At 49.3% G+C, this 26,547-nt stretch overlaps 1 protein-coding gene across 4 annotated transcripts in view; it reads right to left on the reverse strand.

Moving 5' to 3' along the window:
• Nucleotides 1-26,547, reverse strand: part of ITPR2 (inositol 1,4,5-trisphosphate receptor type 2) — a 490,021-nt gene that overhangs the window by 45,614 nt on the left and 417,860 nt on the right. For 3 of the 4 annotated variants that reach the window (XM_063929104.1, XM_063929105.1, XM_063929103.1), the window contains 3 exons: nucleotides 25,162-25,248; nucleotides 2,397-2,524; nucleotides 1,354-1,519 (listed from right to left, as the gene is read on the reverse strand). In XM_063929104.1, coding sequence (XP_063785174.1) covers nucleotides 1,354-1,519; nucleotides 2,397-2,524; nucleotides 25,162-25,248 — 381 coding nt within the window. The remainder of the gene's footprint in view (nucleotides 1-1,353; nucleotides 1,520-2,396; nucleotides 2,525-25,161; nucleotides 25,249-26,547) is intronic. The other variant, XM_063929106.1, reaches the window with a different exon arrangement.

Genomic DNA, 26,547 nt, shown 5'->3' on the forward strand with positions numbered 1-26,547 from the left:
TTGGGTGGGGTGTGTTTAAACTGAAATCTTTATTGCAGTGTAAAAAATAAAGCAGCCGGTATTTACCCTGCACAGAAACAATATAACCCCCCCAAATCTAACTCTCTCTGCACATGTTACATCTGCCCCACCTGCAGTGCACATGGTTTTGCCCATTAGAGAACAATTTTGCTGCTGCGATCAGGTCTGAATTAGGCCCGTAGTACATAGATATAGGATTACAGACAGTAAAAGAACCTCACAGAAATAATGAAAAACAACAACACCTAGAGCATAATACTGTCAGGTTGGTGCAGACACTGCGGGCAATAATTTCCACGGGTCATATATTCCACCCACATAAAGTACCAGGCGAGGCAGCCATCTTGGGCGCACTACGTAGGATTACCCTGGGTGGAATAGGTTGTGTCTAGAAGAGATTGCACAAAATGGGGGTGACTGCAGCGTCCTAACGCTCAGCGTAGTGTCCCAACATAACCGTCAGGTCCATGTATTTTACATCCCACCCACAAGCGTACCACAAGAGGCAGCCATGTTGGGCGCGCTATGGAGGCTACACTGGGAGATAAGCCATACAAGGTATCTATGGGAACAACGGACGTGTAGTACAGGTTGAGTATCCCATATCCATATATTCCGAAATACGGAATATTCCGAAATACAGACTTTTTTGAGTGAGACTGAGATAGTGAAACCTTTGTTTTTTGATGGCTCAGTGTACACAAACTTTGTTTAATACTCAAAGTTATTAAAAATATTGTATTAAATGACCTTCAGGCTGTGTGCATAAGGTGTATATGAAACATAAATGAATTGTGTGACTGTACACACACTTTGTTGAATGCAAAAAGTTATTAAAAATATTGGCTAAAATGACCTTCAGGCTGTGTGTATAAGGTGTATATGTAACATAAATGCATTCTGTGCTTAGATTTAGGTCCTATCACCATAATCTCTCATTATGGTATGCAATTATTCCAAAATACGGAAAAATCCGATATCCAAAATACCTCTGGTCCCAAGCATTTTGGATAAGGGATACTCAACCTGTATTATGATATACCCTGTATGAATCAATCCACGAGTCGTACATGCTGCCCACACACCATCTCTACATGACGGGTTCACACACCTGAAAGTGGGTAACAATACGACCCCCCCCCATCCCCACCCCCAAACCGCACCCTTATGTACACTGAGGAACCAAAGACACAGATAGTACAGTGGACCCGTAGCGATAAGAAATACGGTCGTATTTTGTTTGTCCTATTGTTGTAAAGTGACAGATAATCGTCAGGGTTACTGCGCAGCGGCTGTACATCGTCAGAGGCCCCCCGCAAGCAGCACACTCACCGCAGATGAAACAGGTGGTCTTCAGAATTTCCTCCTTCTTCTGCTTCTCGCTCCTCAAATCAGCAAACGTATCGATGATGACGCCAAAGATGAGATTGAGAACGATTATAATGACGATGAAGTAGAAGAGCAGATCGTACACCACTCTGGCAGCGAACAGAGGTTCCTGGAAGGCCGGAGACGTAGACAGGTTTGGGAGTCAGCGGACGTGTGTTGTGTCAGGACTGTGCGCACATTAGCAGTGTCACTAGTGCTGTACGCGACGCACATCACATTGTACATACAGATGTAGTCACGCTCACCTAGCCCGCACCTTGCCGTTTTTGCGGCATGCCAGGCGCGTCGAGTGTGCCCACACGGCCATGCCACAGGCTGGATGAGCGGGGCTGCATCTGTAGATCGTTCCAGCCTGCGCTTTTCTACCGTCCGCGTTTTATACGGTAAATGACATCGCTCTAACCTGCGCATAACGGGGGTCATTCCGAGTTGATCGTAGGATCATCTTCCCAGCACAGGGATAGTCCGCCCTGCATGTCAGTCCGGCCCCCCCCCACAGAAGTGCAAAGGCATTGCACAGCGGCGATGCCTTTGCACTTCAAGTGTAGCTCCCGGCCAGCGCTGCTTTAGCGTGCTGGCCGGGAGCTACTCATCGCTCCCCGGCCCGCAGCAGCTGCGTGTGATGTCACGCAGCCGCTGCGGCCTGCCCCCCGTTTGGTCCGGCCACGCCTGCGTTGGCCGGACCAAACCCACGAAACGGCAGCCAAACGCCGCAGTTCCGCCCCCTCCCGCCCAGCGATCGCCTCTGCCTGTCAATCAGGCAGAGGCGATCGCTTCTACGGCCTTCTGGCATGCGCCGGCGCACTGCGCGGCCGGCGCATGCACAGCAGGGACCCGTTCGCTCTGCTGTGTTAAAACGCAGCGAGCGAACGGGTCAGAATGACCCCCAACATTCTAACCATGTGATGGGGGTTTGTGCAATATATCCTAGTACTTTAGTAATCAGCAATTAGAGTAATAATTAGAGTTGCTATTCCCAGACTTACGTTTTTGGAAGGCTTCCGGAGAACATCTCCCACGCCGCCGCCGTTCCTCAGTCCCTGATTTAGGACGGTAACGATACACATCAGAAGCGTGTCACACGCCCGCTCAATACCGTCTTCATCTTCAGGATCTGCAACAATCAGGAGCCATGGAGGTAAGATAATGCGCTGACCACAATATTATACTATATAATACATTACTTTTCCGCAGGAATACGTTACAGCGCTGTGAATTATTTTTCTGAACTATCATTAAACTACATTTTGGAACACAATTTTTTTTTTTTACCGAGCATTTAATGAACTGTCAGACTTAAAAAACAGGACGGTTTGCGAGTAGTATATAAATAAATGTTTCAGGGGCCGGTCGGAACAGAGGAATATGTCCTTGTTGTGGATATAGCGTCGCTGCTTTACATGTGGGAGTGATCTGCTGGAAGAGTGCCTGATACACGGTAGCGTGCGGGAATACACGGCCTACACAGGGATAAATATAAAATCGTGTCAGCCAGATGAGTTTCAGGTCTATTAATAAGTGAGGGGCACAAGTATCATCTCTCCGTTCTGAAGTCTCTCTGGCGGGATAAACATATTGCTTTACTTAACGAATGCATGGGAGGTAATGCAGGGGGTGAATGATGGAACCGAAGAAATGCGTTCACAGCTTTATCCTGGTAACAACCACATTCTGGCAGAAAAGCATCCAGCATTATACCATCAACACAATCAGGATGAAGGAACAGATGCATTCCACAATTATATATACACACACATGTAATATAGGTAATATATAGCCTAAAAAGCTCTGTCGCCTGGAGGCATTGACTCCACAAGGCCTCTGAAGGTCCCCTGTGGTATTTTGCACCAAGACGTCGTCAGCAGATCCTATAAGTTCTGTAAGATGTGAGGTGGGTCCTCCATGGCTAGGACTCGATTCTCAGGAACATCCCACAGATGCTGGATTGGACTGAGGTCTGAGGAATTTGCACCTAGATCTCTTCGTCATCCTCCTTAAACCATTCCTGAGCACTGCTTGCAGCGTGGCAGGGTGCATTATCCTGCTGAGAGTGGCCTCTGCCTTCAGGGAATAGCGTTGCCATAAAGGGGAGCACTTGATCTGCAGCAGTGGTTAGCTAGGCGGTACACGTGAAAGAAACATGCACATGAGTGTTCCCAGAGCATCACACCGCGTCTCATTGTGCATCCCGGTGCTATCTCTTACCAGGTAAATGACGCACACGCAGGTTGGTATCAGGAGACCGGCGTATGGGATCCCGGAGATCCCCATACTGACCCTGAGATCCCGGTCTCCAGATTGCCGGCGGGTGGGGGTGGGGGTGAGCGCAACAAAGCCTATACTACTACTCTCTCCCAATGTAACCCAGGCACATATACTACTACTCTCTCCCGGTGTAACCGAAGTGCATATACTACTGCTCTCTCCTGGTGTAACCCTGGCACATATACTACTGCTCTCTCCCAATGTAACCCAGGCACATATACTACTGCTCTCTCCTGTGTAACCCAGGCACATATACTACTACTCTCTCCCAATGTAACCCAGGCACATATACTACTGTTCTCTACAGGTGTAACCGAGGCACATATACTACTACTCTCTCCCAATGTAACCCAGGCACATATACTACTGCTCTCTCCCGGTGTAACCCAGGCACATATACTACTGCTCTCTCCTGGTGTAACCCAGGCACATATACTACTGCTCTCTCCTGGTGTAACCCAGGCACATATACTACTGTTCTCTACCGGTGTAACCCAGGCACATATACTACTGCTCTCTCCCAATGTAACCCAGGCACATATACTACTGCTCTCTCCTGGTGTAACCCAGGCACATATACTACTGATCTCTCCTGGTGTAACCCAGGCACATATACTACTACTCTCTCCCAATGTAACCCAGGCACATATACTACTGCTCTCTCCTGGTGTAACCCAGGCACATATACTACTGCTCTCTCCTGGTGTAACCCAGGCGCATATACTACTACTCTCTCCTGGTGTAACCCAGGTACATATACTACTGCTCTCTCCTGGTGTAACCCAGGCACATATACTACTGTTCTCTCCTGGTGTAACCCAGGCACATATACTACTGCTCTCTCCTGGTGTAACCCAGGTGCATATACTACTGCTCTCTCCCAGTGTAACTCAGGCACATACACTACTACTCTCTCCTGGTGTAACCCAGGCACATATACTACTACTCTCTCCTGGTGTAACCCAGGCACATATACTACTGCTCTCTCCTGGTGTAACCCAGGCACATATACTACTACTCTCTCCCAATGTAACCCAGGCACATGTACTACTGCTCTCTCCTGGTGTAACCCAGGCACATATACTACTGCTCTCTCCCAATGTAACCCAGGCACATATACTACTGCTCTCTCCTGGTGTAACCCAGGCACATATACTACTACTCTCTCCCAATATAACCCAGGCACATGTACTACTGCTCTCTCCTGGTGTAACCCAGGCACATATACTACTGCTCTCTCCCGGAGTAACCCAGGAGCATATACTACTGTTCTCTCCCGGAGTAACCCAGGAGCATATACTACTGTTCTCTCCTGGTGTAACCCAGGCACATATGCTACTACTCTCTCCCAATATAACCCAGGCACATGTACTACTGCTCTCTCCTGGTGTAACCCAGGCACATATACTACTGCTCTCTCCCGGAGTAACCCAGGAGCATATACTACTGTTCTCTCCCGGAGTAACCCAGGAGCATATACTACTGTTCTCTCCTGGTGTAACCCAGGCACATATACTACTGCTCTCTCCTGGTGTAACCCAGGCACATATACTACTGTTCTCTCCTGGTGTAACCCAGGTGCATATACTACTGCTCTCTCCTGGTGTAACCCAGGCACATATGCTACTGCTCTCTCCTGGTGTAACCCAGGCACATATACTACTGCTCTCTCCCGGAGTAACCCAGGCACATATACTACTGCTCTCTCCTGGTGTAACCCAGGCACATATACTACTGCTCTCTCCCGGTGTAACCCAGGCACATATACTACTGCTCTCTCCTGGTGTAACCCAGGCACATATACTACTGCTCTCTCCCGGAGTAACCCAGGAGCATATACTACTGTTCTCTCCCGGAGTAACCCAGGAGCATATACTACTGTTCTTTGCTGGTGTAACCCAGGCACATATACTACTGTTCTCTCCCGGTGTAACCCAGGCACATATACTACTGCTCTCTCCCGGTGTAACCCAGGCACATATACTACTGCTCTCTCCTGGTGTAACCCAGGCACATATACTACTGCTCTCTCCCGGAGTAACCCAGTGTTAGGTTCCTGGTGCTCAGAACAAGGGAGATGTTATGAAGCGAGTCCAAAGCACCAGGACGTAATGCTGGGAAAGGGGAATGGAAAGGGAATAGCCCCTGGCGCCCTATCTCCGTTGTCTCACCCGTGCTGTCAGTACACTCTTGCGAGACTATGGTTGCTTGAGCCCATGGCAGCCGCGTTTGAAGGGCGGATTACGTCTGCCCAACTTCGATGCCCCCTCAGGTCTTAATGAGAGACAAAGAGTGAACCGAGACAGGGTGATAACAAGGGGCCCTCTGACTAAACAACAAGGCCAGGGGCTACTAACAAACCTAAAACCAAAGTATGTGCGGCTTGCCGCCAAAGGAAAAGAACAACAAAGGAAATGCTGACCACACACCGATACAATACTTTTGTGTACCGGCGGTGACAGCATAAGCAGAACCCTCTGCAAAACACCAGTGACAGAAATAATAAGGGAATACAGCGGCCTAAGCCAACGGACGCGGCCGTGCCGCTACTCACGGAACCGGTACGAATACTGGCAAAAGGACAGGAACTCCCAATGCTGCTGACACAGACTCTCAGAACTGGAGGACAGGCAGAATCCCAAACGACAGACCGGTGGACACCAAGAAGCCAGAAACTTGCACAGGCAAAGGTACTGGACCTCAGGACAGGAACGCCTCACGGCAGGACACGGGATCAGACATAGGAATCGACACAGGGACTGACACAGGAATCGACACAGGAAGCTCAGGAACTAGCAGGAACCAAGCTCAGAACTCAAGCAGACTGAAAACCCAGGAATATCACCAGCATCTGTGAATTGCAAACAGCCAGCATATAACAGAGAGGCCTAATTAATAATCCCATGCAGCTGCCTTGTTGCATGATTCCAAACTGACCAGATGCAATTAGCAGCCAGGTGAGGCTGAACACAAGGGAACAAGCTGCAATTACACAGACTCACCAGCGGCAGCAGACAAGAGTATTCTAAAACAGAGCAACAGGAAATCCTGGCATGCAAGACAACTTTATAAACATAAAATAGGAATGAACCACTACCTGTGGTTCATAACAGTATCCCCTCCTTAAGGGTGAGCTCCGAGCACCCCATGACACCTACGGGGAACATAAACAGAAGTATAACATGAAATACAGAACAAAACTGCAAAACAGGAATGAGCCACAGCCGTGGCTCATAACATCACCCCCCCCTTGAGGAGGGGTCAAAAGACCCCAAAATTCAGACTATCCAGAACAAGGGATACAAAAAAAAAACCTGACACACTGGTCTAACAGACAAGAAAGCAAAAAAACAAAAAAAAACAAGTTGTAGCAACAACTTGTAACAGTGCCCTCCCCTTGATGGTGGCCACTGGACACAAGACAAGGGAAAAAAGAAAAAAAAAAAATCTTTTTTTTTTTTTTTTTATCAAGGCAAGAGTCAAAAATTATTTCTTTTTCTTCTTCTTTTTACAAAGCTCTTTAGGTCTGACCAAGGTAATTCCCCAAACATTGTCTGAACTGATGGTACCACCCAGCAAGGCTGCGTTCAAATCAGAGACAGGTCTCTTACCCTTGGGAGCTGAACTTTCTGGTAAAGTACTATTATTATTAGAAGAAGTCAAAAAAGCACATCATGCAGTCAAAACAACGGGCTGGGACTCTTGTGCCGAGTTTACAGTATTTGGTGGACTCTCAGCAGACAAGACGGGTGACTTAGAGGAATCTGAACCAATTTCTTTGGAACCGTATCTTTTAACAATTGCATCACAGAATGCTAGGGGATCCTGAAGAATGGGATCTTCAGCTTTCATTAGACTGGTCGCCCACTCAGAAGGCTCTCCTCTAAAAGAATAAATCAGATAGAGCCCAAGGTTTTCTGAAGTGATGCCCAGAAATGGTCTAGACAACATAATAGTGTAATAGTGTTTGAAAAGCGCCAGAAATTGGGCGAAGTCCCCATCAAAGGTTATGGATGTTGAGATATCAGAGTCAGGATCTGTTTCCTTCTCATCCGACTGACTGGAGTGCTTTGCTAGGACCTGGTCACTATTGACCTTACTTGAGGCTGAGACTCTCTGAACCCCACCCGGGGCAGTGACTTTCTGAACCCCACCCGGGGCAGTGACTTTCTGAACCCCACCCGGGGCAGTGACTTTCTGAACCCCACCCGGGGCAGTGACTTTCTGAACCCCACCCGGGGCAGTGGCCTCCGGGAACCCCGCTGGGGCAGTGGCCTCCGGGAACCCCGCTGGGGCAGTGGCCTCCGGGAACCCCGCTGGGGCAGTGGCCTCCGGGAACCCCGCTGGGGCCAGCACCTCGGATTCTTTTACTGGGACCGGGCCGTTGGCCTCCCTGACTGGGATCGGGCCATCGGCCTCCCTCTCTGAGTCGATAATTATCGAAAGTTCTCCCGGGACTATGACTTCCGGGACTTTTGCTGAAGCAATAACGTTCAGATCCTCCACTAATGCTATGCTTCTTAAGTTCTTTCCTGGGGAAGCGACTTCTAGACCCTTCTTTGGGGCTGCGTCTCTCGAGACCCCACTTGGGGATATTACTTCAAAGATCCCTTCTGGGGTTTTGCTTCTCGAGTTCCCCTCAAGAACTATGGTTTTAGAGACCCTTTCTAGGGTTGCGCTTTTCAAGTCCCTACCTGGGGTAACAGCTTCTGAGACCCCTTCCGGTATGGACACCTGAACTATAATATTTGATGTCCCTCTATAAGCTTGGGCATCGGGTACCGCTCCAGCACTCTGGGCATCGGGTACCGCTCCAGCACTCTGGGCATCGGGTACCGCTCCAGCACTCTGGGCATCGGGTACCGCTCCAGCACTCTGGGCATCGGGTACCGCTCCAGCACTCTGGGCATCGGGTACCGCTCCAGCACTCTGGGCTACGGGCACCACTCCAGGACCCTGGGCTACGGGCACCACTCCAGGACCCTGGGCTACGGGCACCACTCCAGGACCCTGGGCTACGGGCACCACTCCAGGACCCTGGGCTACGGGCACCACTCCAGGACCCTGGGCTACGGGCACCACTCCAGGACTCTGGGCTACGGGCACCACTCCAGGAACCTGGGCATCGGGCACCACTCCAGGGACTTGCAACTCCGCTTCCACAGGAACCTCAAGAGAGGAGAGAAACATTCTCTTTTGATTCCTGAATCTATAATGGGGCTCCCTTGCCCAAGGACCCCAATTATAGGACAGAGAGCCTTTTTGTGTGGGTTGTGTGACAAGTACCTCTGCCACAGTAGAGACAGGAGTAGGTCTTGTATCATGACTCAACTTGGCCAGAGGGCAAGACTCGTCACCACACTTGCCCTCTGGCTTGCGCAACTCACAGGTCTGCAGATAATGGCCTAAACCCCCACAATATAGGCATAAGTTTAAGTTTCTGCGACGCAGACGCTCCTCTTCTGAGAGCCTGGGCCGCAGAAAACTTTTAAACCTTTTCTCTTCAATTAAACCAGAGGATTCTCTTGTCACCATACTGTGAACAAGAGTCTCTTTAGAGATAGATGTACTCTCAATGACTTCTGGCAAAATGAGCAAGATTTTAGTCAGAAGGTTTTGCAGTTGCTTTAGGGATTGCTGCAAAACTTCTAGTCGCTCTGGTCTCAAAGCACTGAATACAGAGTTCAGGGCTGCGAGAGATGCCTGCAGGGCTTGCATAGTAGACATAGGAGGATTTAAAACTAGACAAGACAAGACAAGGCAAGGCAAGGCAAGACTAAATTTTGCTAAACAAAACAAGACTTTTTTTTTTTTTAACACCGGACTGGATTCTAAACACCGGACTGGATTCTAAACACCGGACTGGATTCTAAACACCGGTGGATTCTAAACACCGGACTGGATTCTAAACACCGGACTGGATTCTAAACACCGGACTGGATTCTAAACACCGGATTCTAGACAAGACTGGATTCTAACACACTGAAATCTAGACAGGACTGGATTCTAGACTAGACACTGGACTGGGCCAAAAAAGAAAAAAAGTTTTATTTCTTTTTTGTGGTATGGCTGGTGATAATGTTAGGTTCCTGGTGCTCAGAACACGGGAGATGTTATGAAGCGAGTCCAGAGCACCAGGACGTAATGCTGGGAAAGGGGAATGGAAAGGGAATAGCCCCTGGCGCCCTATCTCCGTTGTCTCACCCGTGCTGTCAGTACACTCTTGCGAGACTATGGTTGCTTGAGCCCATGGCAGATTACGTCTGCCCAACTTCGATGCCCCCTCAGGTCTTAATGAGAGACAAAGAGTGAACCGAGACAGGGTGATAACAAGGGGCCCTCTGACTAAACAACAAGGCCAGGGGCTACTAACAAACCTAAAACCAAAGTATGTGCGGCTTGCCGCCAAAGGAAAAGAACAACAAAGGAAATGCTGACCACACACCGACACAATACTTTTGTGTACCGGCGGTGACAGCATAAGCAGAACCCTCTGCAAAACACCAGTGACAGAAATAATAAGGGAATACAGCGGCCTAAGCCAACGGACGCGGCCGTGCCGCTACTCACGGAACCGGTACGAATACTGGCAAATGGACAGGAACTCCCAATGCTGCTGACACAGACTCTCAGAACTGGAGGACAGGCAGAATCCCAAACGACAGACCGGTGGACACCAAGAAGCCAGAAACTTGCACAGGCAAAGGTACTGGACCTCAGGACAGGAACGCCTCACGGCAGGACACGGGATCAGACATAGGAATCGACACAGGGACTGACACAGGAAGCTCAGGAACTAGCAGGAACCAAGCTCAGAACTCAAGCAGACTGAAAACCCAGGAATATCACCAGCATCTGTGAATTGCAAACAGCCAGCATATAACAGAGAGGCCTAATTAATAATCCCATGCAGCTGCCTTGTTGCATGATTCCAAACTGACCAGATGCAATTAGCAGCCAGGTGAGGCTGAACACAAGGGAACAAGCTGCAATTACACAGACTCACCAGCGGCAGCAGACAAGAGTATTCTAAAACAGAGCAACAGGAAATCCTGGCATGCAAGACAACTTTATAAACATAAAATAGGAATGAACCACTACCTGTGGTTCATAACAGTATCCCCTCCTTAAGGGTGAGCTCCGAGCACCCCATGACACCTACGGGGAACATAAACAGAAGTATAACATGAAATACAGAACAAAACTGCAAAACAGGAATGAGCCACAGCCGTGGCTCATAACATCACCCCCCCCTTGAGGAGGGGTCAAAAGACCCCAAAATTCAGACTATCCAGAACAAGGGATACAAAAAAAAAACCTGACACACTGGTCTAACAGACAAGAAAGCAAAAAAACAAAAAAAAACAAGTTGTAGCAACAACTTGTAACAGTGCCCTCCCCTTGATGGTGGCCACTGGACACAAGACAAGGGAAAAAAGAAAAAAAAAAAATCTTTTTTTTTTTTTTTTTATCAAGGCAAGAGTCAAAAATTATTTCTTTTTCTTCTTCTTCTTTTTACAAAGCTCTTTAGGTCTGACCAAGGTAATTCCCCAAACATTGTCTGAACTGATGGTACCACCCAGCAAGGCTGCGTTCAAATCAGAGACAGGTCTCTTACCCTTGGGAGCTGAACTTTCTGGTAAAGTACTATTATTAGAAGAAGAAGTCAAAAAAGCACATCCTGCAGTCAAAACAACGGGCTGGGACTCTTGTGCCGAGTTTACAGTATTTGGTGGACTCTCAGCAGACAAGACGGGTGACTTAGAGGAATCTGAACCAATTTCTTTGGAACCGTATCTTTTAACAATTGCATCACAGAATGCTAGGGGATCCTGAAGAATGGGATCTTCAGCTTTCATTAGACTGGTCGCCCACTCAGAAGGCTCTCCTCTAAAAGAATAAATCAGATAGAGCCCAAGGTTTTCTGAAGTGATGCCCAGAAATGGTCTAGACAACATAATAGTGTAATAGTGTTTGAAAAGCGCCAGAAATTGGGCGAAGTCCCCATCAAAGGTTATGGATGTTGAGATATCAGAGTCAGGATCTGTTTCCTTCTCATCCGACTGACTGGAGTGCTTTGCTAGGACCTGGTCACTATTGACCTTACTCGAGGCTGAGACTCTCTGAACCCCACCCGGGGCAGTGACTTTCTGAACCCCACCCGGGGCAGTGACTTTCTGAACCCCACCCGGGGCAGTGACTTTCTGAACCCCACCCGGGGCAGTGACTTTCTGAACCCCACCCGGGGCAGTGGCCTCCGGGAACCCCGCTGGGGCAGTGGCCTCCGGGAACCCCGCTGGGGCAGTGGCCTCCGGGAACCCCGCTGGGGCAGTGGCCTCCGGGAACCCCGCTGGGGCAGTGGCCTCCGGGAACCCCGCTGGGGCAGTGGCCTCCGAGAACCCCGCTGGGGCCAGCACCTCGGATTCTTTTACTGGGACCGGGCCGTTGGCCTCCCTGACTGGGATCGGGCCATCGGCCTCCCTCTCTGAGTCGATAATTATCGAAAGTTCTCCCGGGACTATGACTTCCGGGACTTTTGCTGAAGCAATAACGTTCAGATCCTCCACTAATGCTATGCTTCTTAAGTTCTTTCCTGGGGAAGCGACTTCTAGACCCTTCTTTGGGGCTGCGTCTCTCGAGACCCCACTTGGGGATATTACTTCAAAGATCCCTTCTGGGGTTTTGCTTCTCGAGTTCCCCTCAAGAACTATGGTTTTAGAGACGACTTTCTAGGGTTGCGCTTTTCAAGTCCCTACCTGGGGTAACAGCTTCTGAGACCCCTTCCGGTATGGACACCTGAACTATAATATTTGATGTCCCTCTATAAGCTTGGGCATCGGGTACCGCTCCAGCACTCTGGGCATCGGGTACCGCTCCAGCACTCTGGGCATCGGGTACCGCTCCAGCACTCTGGGCATCGGGTACCGCTCCAGCACTCTGGGCATCGGGTACCGCTCCAGCACTCTGGGCTACGGGCACCACTCCAGGACCCTGGGCTACGGGCACCACTCCAGGACCCTGGGCACCACTCCAGGACCCTGGGCTACGGGCACCACTCCAGGACCCTGGGCTACGGGCACCACTCCAGGACCCTGGGCTACGGGCACCACTCCAGGACCCTGGGCTACGGGCACCACTCCAGGAACCTGGGCATCGGGCACCACTCCAGGGACTTGCAACTCCGCTTCCACAGGAACCTCAAGAGAGGAGAGAAACATTCTCTTTTGATTCCTGAATCTATAATGGGGCTCCCTTGCCCAAGGACCCCAATTATAGGACAGAGAGCCTTTTTGTGTGGGTTGTGTGACAAGTACCTCTGCCACAGTAGAGACAGGAGTAGGTCTTGTATCATGACTCAACTTGGCCAGAGGGCAAGACTCGTCACCACACTTTGGCTTGCGCAACTCACAGGTCTGCAGATAATGGCCTAAACCCCCACAATATAGGCATAAGTTTAAGTTTCTGCGACGCAGACGCTCCTCTTCTGAGAGCCTGGGCCGCAGAAAACTTTTAAACCTTTTCTCTTCAATTAAACCAGAGGATTCTCTTGTCACCATACTGTGAACAAGAGTCTCTTTAGAGATAGATGTACTCTCAATGACTTCTGGCAAAATGAGCAAGATTTTAGTCAGAAGGTTTTGCAGTTGCTTTAGGGATTGCTGCAAAACTTCTAGTCGCTCTGGTCTCAAAGCACTGAATACAGAGTTCAGGGCTGCGAGAGATGCCTGCAGGGCTTGCATAGTAGACATAGGAGGATTTAAAACTAGACAAGACAAGACAAGGCAAGGCAAGGCAAGGCAAGACTAAATTTTGCTAAACAAAACAAGACTTTTTTTTTTTTTTTTAACACCGGACTGGATTCTAAACACCGGACTGGATTCTAAACACCGGACTGGATTCTAAACACCGGACTGGATTCTAAACACCGGTGGATTCTAAACACCGGACTGGATTCTAAACACCGGACTGGATTCTAAACACCGGACTGGATTCTAAACACCGGATTCTAGACAAGACTGGATTCTAACACACTGAAATCTAGACAGGACTGGATTCTAGACTAGACACTGGACTGGGCCAAAAAAGAAAAAAAGTTTTATTTCTTTTTTGTGGTATGGCTGGTGATAATGTTAGGTTCCTGGTGCTCAGAACACGGGAGATGTTATGAAGCGAGTCCAGAGCACCAGGACGTAATGCTGGGAAAGGGGAATGGAAAGGGAATAGCCCCTGGCGCCCTATCTCCGTTGTCTCACCCGTGCTGTCAGTACACTCTTGCGAGACTATGGTTGCTTGAGCCCATGGCAGATTACGTCTGCCCAACTTCGATGCCCCCTCAGGTCTTAATGAGAGACAAAGAGTGAACCGAGACAGGGTGATAACAAGGGGCCCTCTGACTAAACAACAAGGCCAGGGGCTACTAACAAACCTAAAACCAAAGTATGTGCGGCTTGCCGCCAAAGGAAAAGAACAACAAAGGAAATGCTGACCACACACCGACACAATACTTTTGTGTACCGGCGGTGACAGCATAAGCAGAACCCTCTGCAAAACACCAGTGACAGAAATAATAAGGGAATACAGCGGCCTAAGCCAACGGACGCGGCCGTGCCGCTACTCACGGAACCGGTACGAATACTGGCAAATGGACAGGAACTCCCAATGCTGCTGACACAGACTCTCAGAACTGGAGGACAGGCAGAATCCCAAACGACAGACCGGTGGACACCAAGAAGCCAGAAACTTGCACAGGCAAAGGTACTGGACCTCAGGACAGGAACGCCTCACGGCAGGACACGGGATCAGACATAGGAATCGACACAGGGACTGACACAGGAAGCTCAGGAACTAGCAGGAACCAAGCTCAGAACTCAAGCAGACTGAAAACCCAGGAATATCACCAGCATCTGTGAATTGCAAACAGCCAGCATATAACAGAGAGGCCTAATTAATAATCCCATGCAGCTGCCTTGTTGCATGATTCCAAACTGACCAGATGCAATTAGCAGCCAGGTGAGGCTGAACACAAGGGAACAAGCTGCAATTACACAGACTCACCAGCGGCAGCAGACAAGAGTATTCTAAAACAGAGCAACAGGAAATCCTGGCATGCAAGACAACTTTATAAACATAAAATAGGAATGAACCACTACCTGTGGTTCATAACAGTATCCCCTCCTTAAGGGTGAGCTCCGAGCACCCCATGACACCTACGGGGAACATAAACAGAAGTATAACATGAAATACAGAACAAAACTGCAAAACAGGAATGAGCCACAGCCGTGGCTCATAACACCCAGGAGCATATACTACTGTTCTCTCCCGGAGTAACCCAGGAGCATATACTACTGTTCTCTCCTGGTGTAACCCAGGCACATATACTACTGCTCTCTCCTGGTGTAACCCAGGCACATATACTACTGCTCTCTCCTGGTGTAACCCAGGCACATATACTACTGTTCTCTCCCGGTGTAACTCAGGTACATATACTACTGTTCTCTCCCGGTGTAACTCAGGCACATATACTACTGTTCTCTCCTGGTGTAACCCAGGCACATATACTACTGCTCTCTCCTGGTGTAACCCAGGCACATATACTACTGCTCTCTCCCGGAGTAACCCAGGCACATATACTACTGCTCTCTCCTGGTGTAACCCAGGCACATATACTACTGCTCTCTCCTGGTGTAACCCAGGCACATATACTACTGTTCTCTCCTGGTGTAACCCAGACACATATACTACTGCTCTCTCCTGGTGTAACCCAGGCACATATACTACTGCTCTCTCCTGGTGTAACCCAGGCACATATACTACTGTTCTCTCCTGGTGTAACCCAGGCACACATACTACTGTTCTCTCCTGGTGTAACCCAGGCACATATACTACTGCTCTCTCCTGGTGTAACCCAGGCACATATACTACTGCTCTCTCCTGGTGTAACCCAGGCACATATACTACTGCTCTCTCCTGGTGTAACCCAGGCACATATACTACTGCTCTCTCCCGGAGTAACTCAGGCACATATACTACTGCTCTCTCCCGGAGTAACCCAGGCACATATACTACTGCTCTCTCCTGGTGTAACCCAGGCACATATACTACTGTTCTCTCCTGGTGTAACCCAGGCACATATACTACTGCTCTCTCCCGGAGTAACCCAGGCACATATACTACTGCTCTCTCCTGGTGTAACCCAGGCACATATACTACTGCTCTCTCCTGATGTAACCCAGGCACATATACTACTGCTCTCTCCCGGAGTAACCCAGGAGCATATACTACTGTTCTCTCCTGGTGTAACCCAGGCACATATACTACTGTTCTCTCCTGGTGTAACCCAGGCACATATACTACTGCTCTCTCCTGGTGTAACCCAGGCACATATACTACTGCTCTCTCCCGGAGTAACCCAGGCACATATACTACTGCTCTCTCCTGGTGTAACCCAGACATATATACTACTGCTCTCTCCTGGTGTAACCCAGGCACATATACTACTGCTCTCTCCTGGTGTAGCCCAGGCACATATACTACTGTTCTCTCCTGGTGTAACCCAGGCACATATACTACTGCTCTCTCCCGGTGTAACCCAGGCACATATACTACTGTTCTCTCCTGGTGTAACCCAGACACATATACTACTGCTCTCTCCTGGTGTAACCCAGGCACATATACTACTGTTCTCTCCTGGTGTAACCCAGGCACACATACTACTACTCTCTCCCAATGTAACCCAGGCACATATACTACTGCTCTCTCCTGGTGTAACCCAGGCACATACACTACTGCTCTCTCCTGGTGTAACCCAGGCACATATACTACTACTCTCTCCCAATGTAACCCAGGCACATATACTACTGCTCTCTCCTGGTGTAATCTAGGCACATATACTACTGCTCTCTCCTGGTGTAATCTAGGCACATATACTACTGTTCTCTCCTGGTGTAACCCAGGCACAAATACTACTACTCTCTCCCAATGTAACCCAGGCATATGTACTACTGCTCTCTCCTGGTGTAACCCAGGCACATATACTACTGCTCTCTCCTGGTGTAACCCAGGCACATACACTACTGCTCTCTCCTGGTGTAACCCAGGCACATATACTACTGCTCTCTCCTGGTGTAACCCAGGCACATATACTACTACTCTCTCCCAATGTAACCCAGGCACATATACTACTGCTCTCTCCTGGTGTAACCCAGGCACATACACTACTGCTCTCTCCTGGTGTAACCCAGGCACATATACTACTGTTCTCTCCTGGTGTTATCCGGGCACATATACTACTGCTCTCTCCTGGTGTAACCCAGGCACATATACTACTGTTCTCTCCTGGTGTTATCCAGGCACATATACTACTGCTCTCTCCTGGTGTAACCCAGGCACATAAACTACTGTTCTCTCCTGGTGTTATCCAGGCACATATACTACTGCTCTCTCCCGGTGTAACCCAGGCACATATACTACTGCTCTCTCCCGGTGTAACCCAGGCACATATACTACTACTCTCTCCTGGTGTAACCCAGGCACATATACTACAGCTCTCTCCTGGTGTAACCCAGGCACATATACTACTGCTCTCTCCTGGTGTAACCCAGGCACATATACTACTACTTTCTCCCAATGTAACCCAGGCATATGTACTACTGCTCTCTCCTTGTGGAACCCATGCACATATACTACTGCTCTCTCCTGGTGTAACCCAGGCACATATACTACTACTCTCTCCCAATGTAACCCAGGCATATGTACTACTGCTCTCTCCTTGTGGAACCCAGGCACATATACTACTGCTCTCTCCTGGTGTAACTCAGGCACATATACTACTGCTCGCTCCTGGTGTAACTCAGGCACATATACTACTGCTCTCTCCTGGTGTAACCCAGGCACATATACTACTGTTCTCTCCTGGTGTAACCCAGGCACATATACTACTGCTCTCTCCCGGTGTAACCCAGGCACATATACTACTACTCTCTCCTGGTGTAACCCAGGCACATACACTACTGCTCTCTCCTGGTGTAACCCAGGCACATATACTACTGCTCTCTCCTGGTGTAACCCAGGCACATATACTACTGCTCTCTCCTGGTGTAACCCAGGCACATATACTACTGCTCTCTCCCGGAGTAACCCAGGCACATATACTACTGCTCTCTCCTGGTGTAACCCAGGCACATACACTACTGCTCTCTCCCGGAGTAACCCAGGCACATACACTACTGCTCTCTCCTGGTGTAACCCAGGCACATATATTAGGTATTATCTTCTAGAAGGTGCTAGATAAATGAGAAGTAGAATCTGATTGGTTGCTATGGGCAACGTCCCATCTTAAATAGAACTCCCATCTTAGTAAATTTACCCCAATGTATTATTTGTACAAATAGAGATCAATCTAAATCTGAAAAACTTGTAATATTCAGGGTATGCAAAGAAGAGATCCCTTATTGATGAGTGTTCCCTCTGCCCCCAAATCTACTTCCCCAAACCTAGTGATCCAACCATTGTCAAGCACTGGGTGATGTAAGTGAGCAAATTGGATCATCGCGTTTCTGAATTCAGTATTTTACGGATAGAGCATTTGCAATAGTTGCATGATGAATCTGATTACATTAAAAGTAGGAAATGTAATACATGTAGGCACCTTAAGACATAGCAAAATACAACTAAAATGATTCCTAAAAAGTCAGTTTATTTACTGATACAAGTCAATAACACTGCACACGGGATAGCATTTCAGAGAAATGTGGTAGACTGCAGCAGGCAACTCAAAAAAAAATCTCTAAAAAAAAAAAAAAAAATGAGTACACTTTGGCCACCTAGTTACTGGATGATGGTTTGGGGACTTAGTTCCATTTTGGGTGCAGAATGGAAAAATAAGGAGGTTTTTAATACATTTACTGAGCGGCCACAGAGAACGGACGCAGTACCAGCTCCTGGCTGGCAGTAAGGTGTTAATAGACTGCTCATGTTATCTCCCAGCTGCTCCGTGCTTTTACATAATGTAGCTCCACAAAGTCACATGTTAAGTCATTCGAGGGCTATCAATTACTCATTGTGAAAAAAACCACAGGCGCAGCGCAGATCCACATCTGTGAAGGTGACTGAAGATAGACCGGGCCCACAAAACACAGTTAAACCCTTGAGAGGAATCCTTGTTTGCCCTGCACGCCTTAATTTACGCTGTCTGTCAAATTATCTTGTTTATGCTGCTTGGAAGGGAACACAAACTCCAACAAATTGGGGAATTCTAAATAGCAAATAAATACATTTACAACTGAGAGCAGGGCAATTAGAGATGCGTAGGTTAACACCTTCAGTACCAGAGGGCAGGATGCAATGCACCCGGATATACGGAGGGTAACACCTTCAGTACCAGAGGGCAGGATGCAATGCACCCGGATATACGGAGGGTAACACCTTCAGTACCAGAGGGCAGGATGTAATGCACCCGGATATACGGAGGGTAACACCTTCAGTACCAGAGGGCAGGATGTAATGCACCCGGATATACGGAGAGTAACGCCTTCAGCACCAGAGGGCAGGATGTAATGCACCCGGATATACGGAGGGTAACGCCTTCAGCACCAGAGGGCAGGATGTAATGCACCCGGATATACGGAGAGTAACGCCTTCAGCACCATAGGGCAGGATGTAATGCACCCGGATATACGGAGAGTAACGCCTTCAGCACCAGAGGGCAGGATGTAATGCACCCGGATATACGGAGAGTAACACCTTCAGTACCAGAGGGCAGGATGTAATGCACCCGGATATACGGAGAGTAACGCCTTCAGCACCAGAGGGCAGGATGTAATGCACCCGGATATACGGAGAGTAACACCTTCAGTACCAGAGGGCAGGATGTAATGCACCCGGATATACGGAGAGTAACGCCTTCAGCACCAGAGGGCAGGATGTAATGCACCCGGATATATGGAGGGTAACACCTTCAGTACCAGAGGGCAGGATGCAATGCACCCGGATATACGGAGGGTAACGCCTTCAGTACCAGAGGGCAGGATGCAATGCACCCGGATATACGGAGGGTAACGCCTTCAGTACCAGAGAGCAGGATGCAATGCACCCGGATATACGGAGGGTAACACCTTCAGTACCAGAGGGCAGGATGTAATGCACCCGGATATATGGAGAGTAACACCTTCAGTACCAGAGGGGAGGATGTAATGCACCCGGATATACGGAGGGTAACGCCTTCAGCACCAGAGGGCAGGATGTAATGCACCCGGATATACGGAGAGTAACACCTTCAGTACCAGAGGGCAGGATGTAATGCACCCGGATATATGGAGAGTAACACCTTCAGTACCAGAGGGCAGGATGTAATGCACCCGGATATACGGAGGGTAACACCTTCAGTACCAGAGGGCAGGATGTAATGCACCCGGATATACGGAGGGTAACGCCTTCAGTACCAGAGGGCAGGATGCAATGCACCCGGATATACGGAGGGTAACGCCTTCAGCACCATAGGGCAGGATGTAATGCACCCGGATATACGGAGGGTAACACCTTCAGTACCAGAGGGCAGGATGTAATGCACCCGGATATACGGAGGGTAACGCCTTCAGCACCAGAGGGCAGGATGTAATGCACCCGGATATACGGAGAGTAACGCCTTCAGTACCAGAGGGGAGGATGCAATGCACCCGGATATATGGAGAGTAACACCTTCAGTACCAGAGGGCAGGATGTAATGCACCCGGATATACGGAGGGTAACGCCTTCAGTGCCAGAGGGCAGGACGCAATGCACCCGGATATACGGAGGGTAACACCTTCAGTACCAGAGGGCAGAATGCAATGCACCCGGATATACGGAGGGTAACACCTTCAGTACCAGAGGGCAGGATGTAATGCACCCTGGTATACGGAGGGTAACGCCTTCAGTACCAGAGGGCAGGATGCAATGCACCCGGATATACGGAGGGTAACACCTTCAGTACCAGAGGGCAGGATGCAATGCACCCGGATATACGGAGGGTAACACCTTCAGTACCAGAGGGCAGGATGTAATGCACCCGGATATACGGAGAGTAACGCCTTCAGCACCAGAGGGCAGGATGTAATGCACCCGGATATACGGAGGGTAACGCCTTCAGCACCAGAGGGCAGGATGTAATGCACCCGGATATACGGAGAGTAACGCCTTCAGCACCAGAGGGCAGGATGTAATGCACCCGGATATACGGAGAGTAACACCTTCAGTACCAGAGGGCAGGATGTAATGCACCCGGATATATGGAGAGTAACACCTTCAGTACCAGAGGGCAGGATGTAATGCACCCGGATATACGGAGGGTAACGCCTTCAGTACCAGAGGGCAGGATGCAATGCACCCGGATATACGGAGGGTAACGCCTTCAGTACCAGAGAGCAGGATGCAATGCACCCGGATATACGGAGGGTAACGCCTTCAGTACCAGAGGGCAGGATGCAATGCACCCGGATATACGGAGGGTAACGCCTTCAGCACCATAGGGCAGGATGTAATGCACCCGGATATACGGAGGGTAACACCTTCAGTACCAGAGGGCAGGATGTAATGCACCCGGATATATGGAGGGTAACACCTTCAGTACCAGAGGGCAGGATGTAATGCACCCGGATATACGGAGGGTAACGCCTTCAGCACCAGAGGGCAGGATGTAATGCACCCGGATATACGGAGAGTAACGCCTTCAGTACCAGAGGGGAGGATGCAATGCACCCGGATATATGGAGAGTAACACCTTCAGTACCAGAGGGCAGGATGTAATGCACCCGGATATACGGAGGGTAACGCCTTCAGTGCCAGAGGGCAGGATGCAATGCACCCGGATATACGGAGGGTAACGCCTTCAGTACCAGAGGGCAGGATGCAATGCACCCGGATATACGGAGGGTAACGCCTTCAGTACCAGAGGGCAGGATGTAATGCACCCGGATATACGGAGAGTAACGCCTTCAGTACCAGAGGGCAGGATGTAATGCACCCGGATATACGGAGGGTAACACCTTCAGTACCAGAGGGCATGATGCAATGCACCCGGATATACGGAGGGTAACGCCTTCAGTACCAGAGGGCAGGATGCAATGCACCCGGATATACGGAGGGTAACGCCTTCAGTACCAGAGGGCAGGATGCAATGCACCCGGATATACGGAGGGTAACACCTTCAGTACCAGAGGGCAGGATGCAATGCACCCGGATATACGGAGAGTAACGCCTTCAGTACCAGAGGGCAGGATGTAATGCACCCGGATATACGGAGGGTAACGCCTTCAGTACCAGAGAGCAGGATGCAATGCACCCGGATATACGGAGGGTAACGCCTTCAGCACCATAGGGCAGGATGTAATGCACCCGGATATACGGAGGGTAACACCTTCAGTACCAGAGGGCAGGATGTAATGCACCCGGATATACGGAGGGTAAGACCTTCAGCACCAGAGGGCAGGATGTAATGCACCCGGATATACGGAGGGTAACGCCTTCAGTACCAGAGGGCAGGATGTAATGCACCCGGATATACGGAGGGTAACGCCTTCAGTACCAGAGGGCAGGATGCAATGCACCCGGATATACGGAGGGTAACGCCTTCAGCACCATAGGGCAGGATGTAATGCACCCGGATATACGGAGGGTAACACCTTCAGTACCAGAGGGCAGGATGTAATGCACCCGGATATATGGAGGGTAACACCTTCAGTACCAGAGGGCAGGATGTAATGCACCCGGATATACGGAGGGTAACGCCTTCAGTACCAGAGGGCAGGATGCAATGCACCCGGATATACGGAGGGTAACGCCTTCAGCACCATAGGGCAGGATGTAATGCACCCGGATATATGGAGGGTAACACCTTCAGTACCAGAGGGCAGGATGTAATGCACCCGGATATACGGAGGGTAACACCTTCAGTACCAGAGGGCAGGATGTAATGCACCCGGATATACGGAGAGTAACGCCTTCAGTACCAGAGGGGAGGATGCAATGCACCCGGATATATGGAGGGTAACACCTTCAGTACCAGAGGGCAGGATGTAATGCACCCGGATATATGGAGAGTAACACCTTCAGTACCAGAGGGCAGGATGTAATGCACCCGGATATACGGAGGGTAACGCCTTCAGTACCAGAGGGCAGGACGCAATGCACCCGGATATACGGAGGGTAACACCTTCAGTACCAGAGGGCAGGATGTAATGCACCCTGGTATACGGAGGGTAACGCCTTCAGTACCAGAGGGCAGGATGTAATGCACCCGGATATATGGAGGGTAACACCTTCAGTACCAGAGGGCAGGATGCAATGCACCCGGATATACGGAGGGTAACGCCTTCAGTACCAGAGGGCAGGATGTAATGCACCCGGATATACGGAGAGTAACACCTTCAGTACCAGAGGGCAGGATGTAATGCACCCGGATATACGGAGAGTAACGCCTTCAGTACCAGAGGGCAGGATGTAATGCACCCGGATATACGGAGGGTAACACCTTCAGTACCAGAGGGCAGGATGTAATGCACCCGGATATACGGAGAGTAACGCCTTCAGTACCAGAGGGGAGGATGCAATGCACCCGGATATATGGAGAGTAACACCTTCAGTACCAGAGGGCAGGATGTAATGCACCCGGATATACCGAGAGTAACACCTTCAGCACCAGAGGGCAGGACGCAATGCACCCGGATATACGGAGGGTAACACCTTCAGTACCAGAGGGCAGGATGTAATGCACCCGGATATATGGAGGGTAACGCCTTCAGTACCAGAGGGGACGATGCAATGCACCCGGATATATGGAGAGTAACACCTTCAGTACCAGAGGGCAGGATGTAATGCACCCGGATATACGGAGGGTAACGCCTTCAGTACCAGAGGGCAGGATGTAATGCACCCGGATATACGGAGGGTAACACCTTCAGTACCAGAGGGCAGGATGTAATGCACCCGGATATATGGAGGTGCTAGTTAGATAACAGATTTCCTTGCACAGTACTCAGCAGTCACATGTATTGCAGCTGGCTCTGTATGCACTATGTGATCTCTCACAGCTGGAAAGAAAGGCGGCTGGCATGGAGAGAGCGAAGCCTGGTCTCAGGTCTGTGTGTGCTATTATATGTTCTCACCTGGGCGGACAGGGGCCAGGATGTGCCCTTAATAGAGGAAATAACAGGGAATGGAGACACTGGCGGTGGGTTCTCTGTAAGCAGAGGAAATGATCCCAGAGAATGCAGCGCACCCCTGGTACAGGAGGAAGGCAGGCAGTCACTGCACACGCACAGACGTCCCCTGGCAGCCACGCTGACCGGCTACCGTACACAAGAGGGATACGGACGCTGCGATTAATTAGTCTTCTGGTGGAAGACGCACTGGCAGGGATGATAGCAGGGGACATAAGGCGTCTTCTGGGACCTCTGTGTGAATCACAGCTTATGATACCACTAATAGACTAGCTGCTAATTAGGGTGGCCCCAGCCTCTGTAACGAGAGTCACGAGACAGCACAATGTAAAAGGGAAAAAAAAAAACACAATTAAAATTTATAGTGAGTTTATTCCTGGACTGTTGTTATATTAACATTTCTGCTGCCTTTTAGGGGAAAAGATGTTTCTAACCTATCTACTTGTGAGCTGAAGAGATGGAGGATAAAAAACAAACATCTAGTCGGGCTCTCATATTAACCCATCCCACCCTATTCACTAAACAATGTAGCTGCAAGTAAGGGGACGATTCAATTAGGGGCAATCCCCGCGACTTAGTGAGCTCCTATGGCGCACATACGGTAGTCCCTAAGTACGCACCTCTAAAATGCGCAATTTCTGGGTGAAATCGGCACAATTTATATTGCTGGAGCTTCAATGGCGCTGTACTGGTCCACTGAGGATACGGCCTGCAATTTGCCCCTAATTGAATGGACCTCTAAAAATCAATTAACCATTAAAATGGTGTCACATGGTCCTTCTGAACGCTACGGCATAAAAATGCTAGCGTTCAGACACAATAAATAGAACGGGGATCCTTGGCGAGAAGGGAGCGGCTGAGCTCTGAAGATGTTGCAGGCAGCGCTTTGTGTGTGTAATGGCTCCTTCGTGGGGATGAGCGTTTCCCATTCAATCCGTCTGGGCAGGTACCGGTACTGGGGAGGCGTCTAGGTGTGGGGGCATGGCTATGCCCAGCTGGGTGCCTAGTACAGATGATGGCACTGAAGGGGGTGTGGTTACGCCTCCCTGATAAGCCTAGGACACCAGGGAGACATTCTTCTTGCCCACGGTTATAGAGAAATTGGCAGACGAGAGCCGACTGCTGTGCAAGGTTCTTGTAGAGAGCCTGTAAACCGATTCCAAATCAATAGACTGTGACATATATTACTGTTCAGGCTACAGACATATACTTTAATAAAACAGAATCAGCAATTTTCACATTGTATAATTGAACGGAATTTCCTGCAGGTACAGGGCGTATATTGGAAGCTGACCTGTTAGTGGGATCGTTGTTGCACAATCTTCCCGTTGGCATGAACCCATCATTGTGGTCAGAGATGACGCATGGATGTCGCCGTTATCTGGTAATAGGAGATGGTTATGTGGTTACCCTTATCTTCATCATTTAATAAAACATCATCATATAAAAGTGCACAATTTATAGCTAAGCCACCCCCCCACCCGGACCCATTCTCTGTGATGGCATAAAACTGGTTCAGACACTTGGGGCAAATAGACGGCAGAGAGCCAAAAATAATAAATTCAGACAGAAGAGCCATAGAAATATCTGAGAGATAATTTTATTTGACCAACCCAGAGAGATAAATCTGGATCTGAGAGCGAGAGAGATAAATCCTTATCTTAGAGCGAGAGAGATAAATCCGGATCCGAAAGCCAAAGCGGTAAATCCGGATCCCAGAACCAGAGATAAATCCAGATCAGAGATCCAGCGCGATAAATCCAGATCCAAGTACCAGACAGATAAATCCAGATCTGGTGAGCCAGAGAGATAATTCCAGATCTGGTGAGTCAGAGAGATAAATCCAGATCTGGTGAGCCAGAGAGATAAATCCAGATCTGGTGAGCCAGAGAGACAAATCCAGATCTGAGGGCCAGAGCGATAAAGATGGATGTGAGAGCTAGTGAGATAAATCCAGATACAAGAGGCAGAGAAATAAATACAGATTTGAGCCAAAGAGATAAAAGAGCCAGAGAGATAAATCCGGATCCAAGAGCCAGAGAGGTAAATCTGGATCTGAGAACCAGAAAGATAAATCCAAATCTGGTGAACCAGAGAGATAAATTCGGATCTGAGCGCTAAAGAGGTAAATCCAGATCTGGTGAGTCAGAGAGATAAATCCAGATCAGAGAGCCAGAGAGAAAAATCCAGATCTGGTGAGTCAGAGAGATAAATCCATATCTGAGGGCCAGACAGGTAAATCCAGATCTGAGAACCAGAGAGATAAATCCAGATCTGGTGAGTCAGAGATAAAACCAGATCTGAGGGCCAGAGCGATAAATCCGGATCTGAGAGCTAGTGAGATAAATCCAGATACAAGAGCCAGAGAGATAAATACAGATCTGAGAGCCAGAAAGATCAATACAGATCTGAGAGCCACAGACATATATCCAGATTTGAGCCAAAGAGAATAATCCAGATCTGAGAGCTAGAGAGATAAATCTGGATCTGGTGAATCAGAGAGATTAATCCAGATTTGAGAGCCAGAGAGTTAAATCTGGATCGGAGAACCAGAAAGATAAATCCAAATCTGGTGAACCAGAGAGATAAATCCGGATCTGAGAGCTAGAGAGATAAATCCAGATCTGGTGAGCCAGAGAGATACTGTAAATCCGGATCTGAGAGCCAGTGATAAATCCGG

This window comes from Pseudophryne corroboree, chromosome 6 (assembly GCF_028390025.1).
Source record: "Pseudophryne corroboree isolate aPseCor3 chromosome 6, aPseCor3.hap2, whole genome shotgun sequence".
NCBI lineage: Eukaryota > Metazoa > Chordata > Amphibia > Anura > Myobatrachidae > Pseudophryne > Pseudophryne corroboree.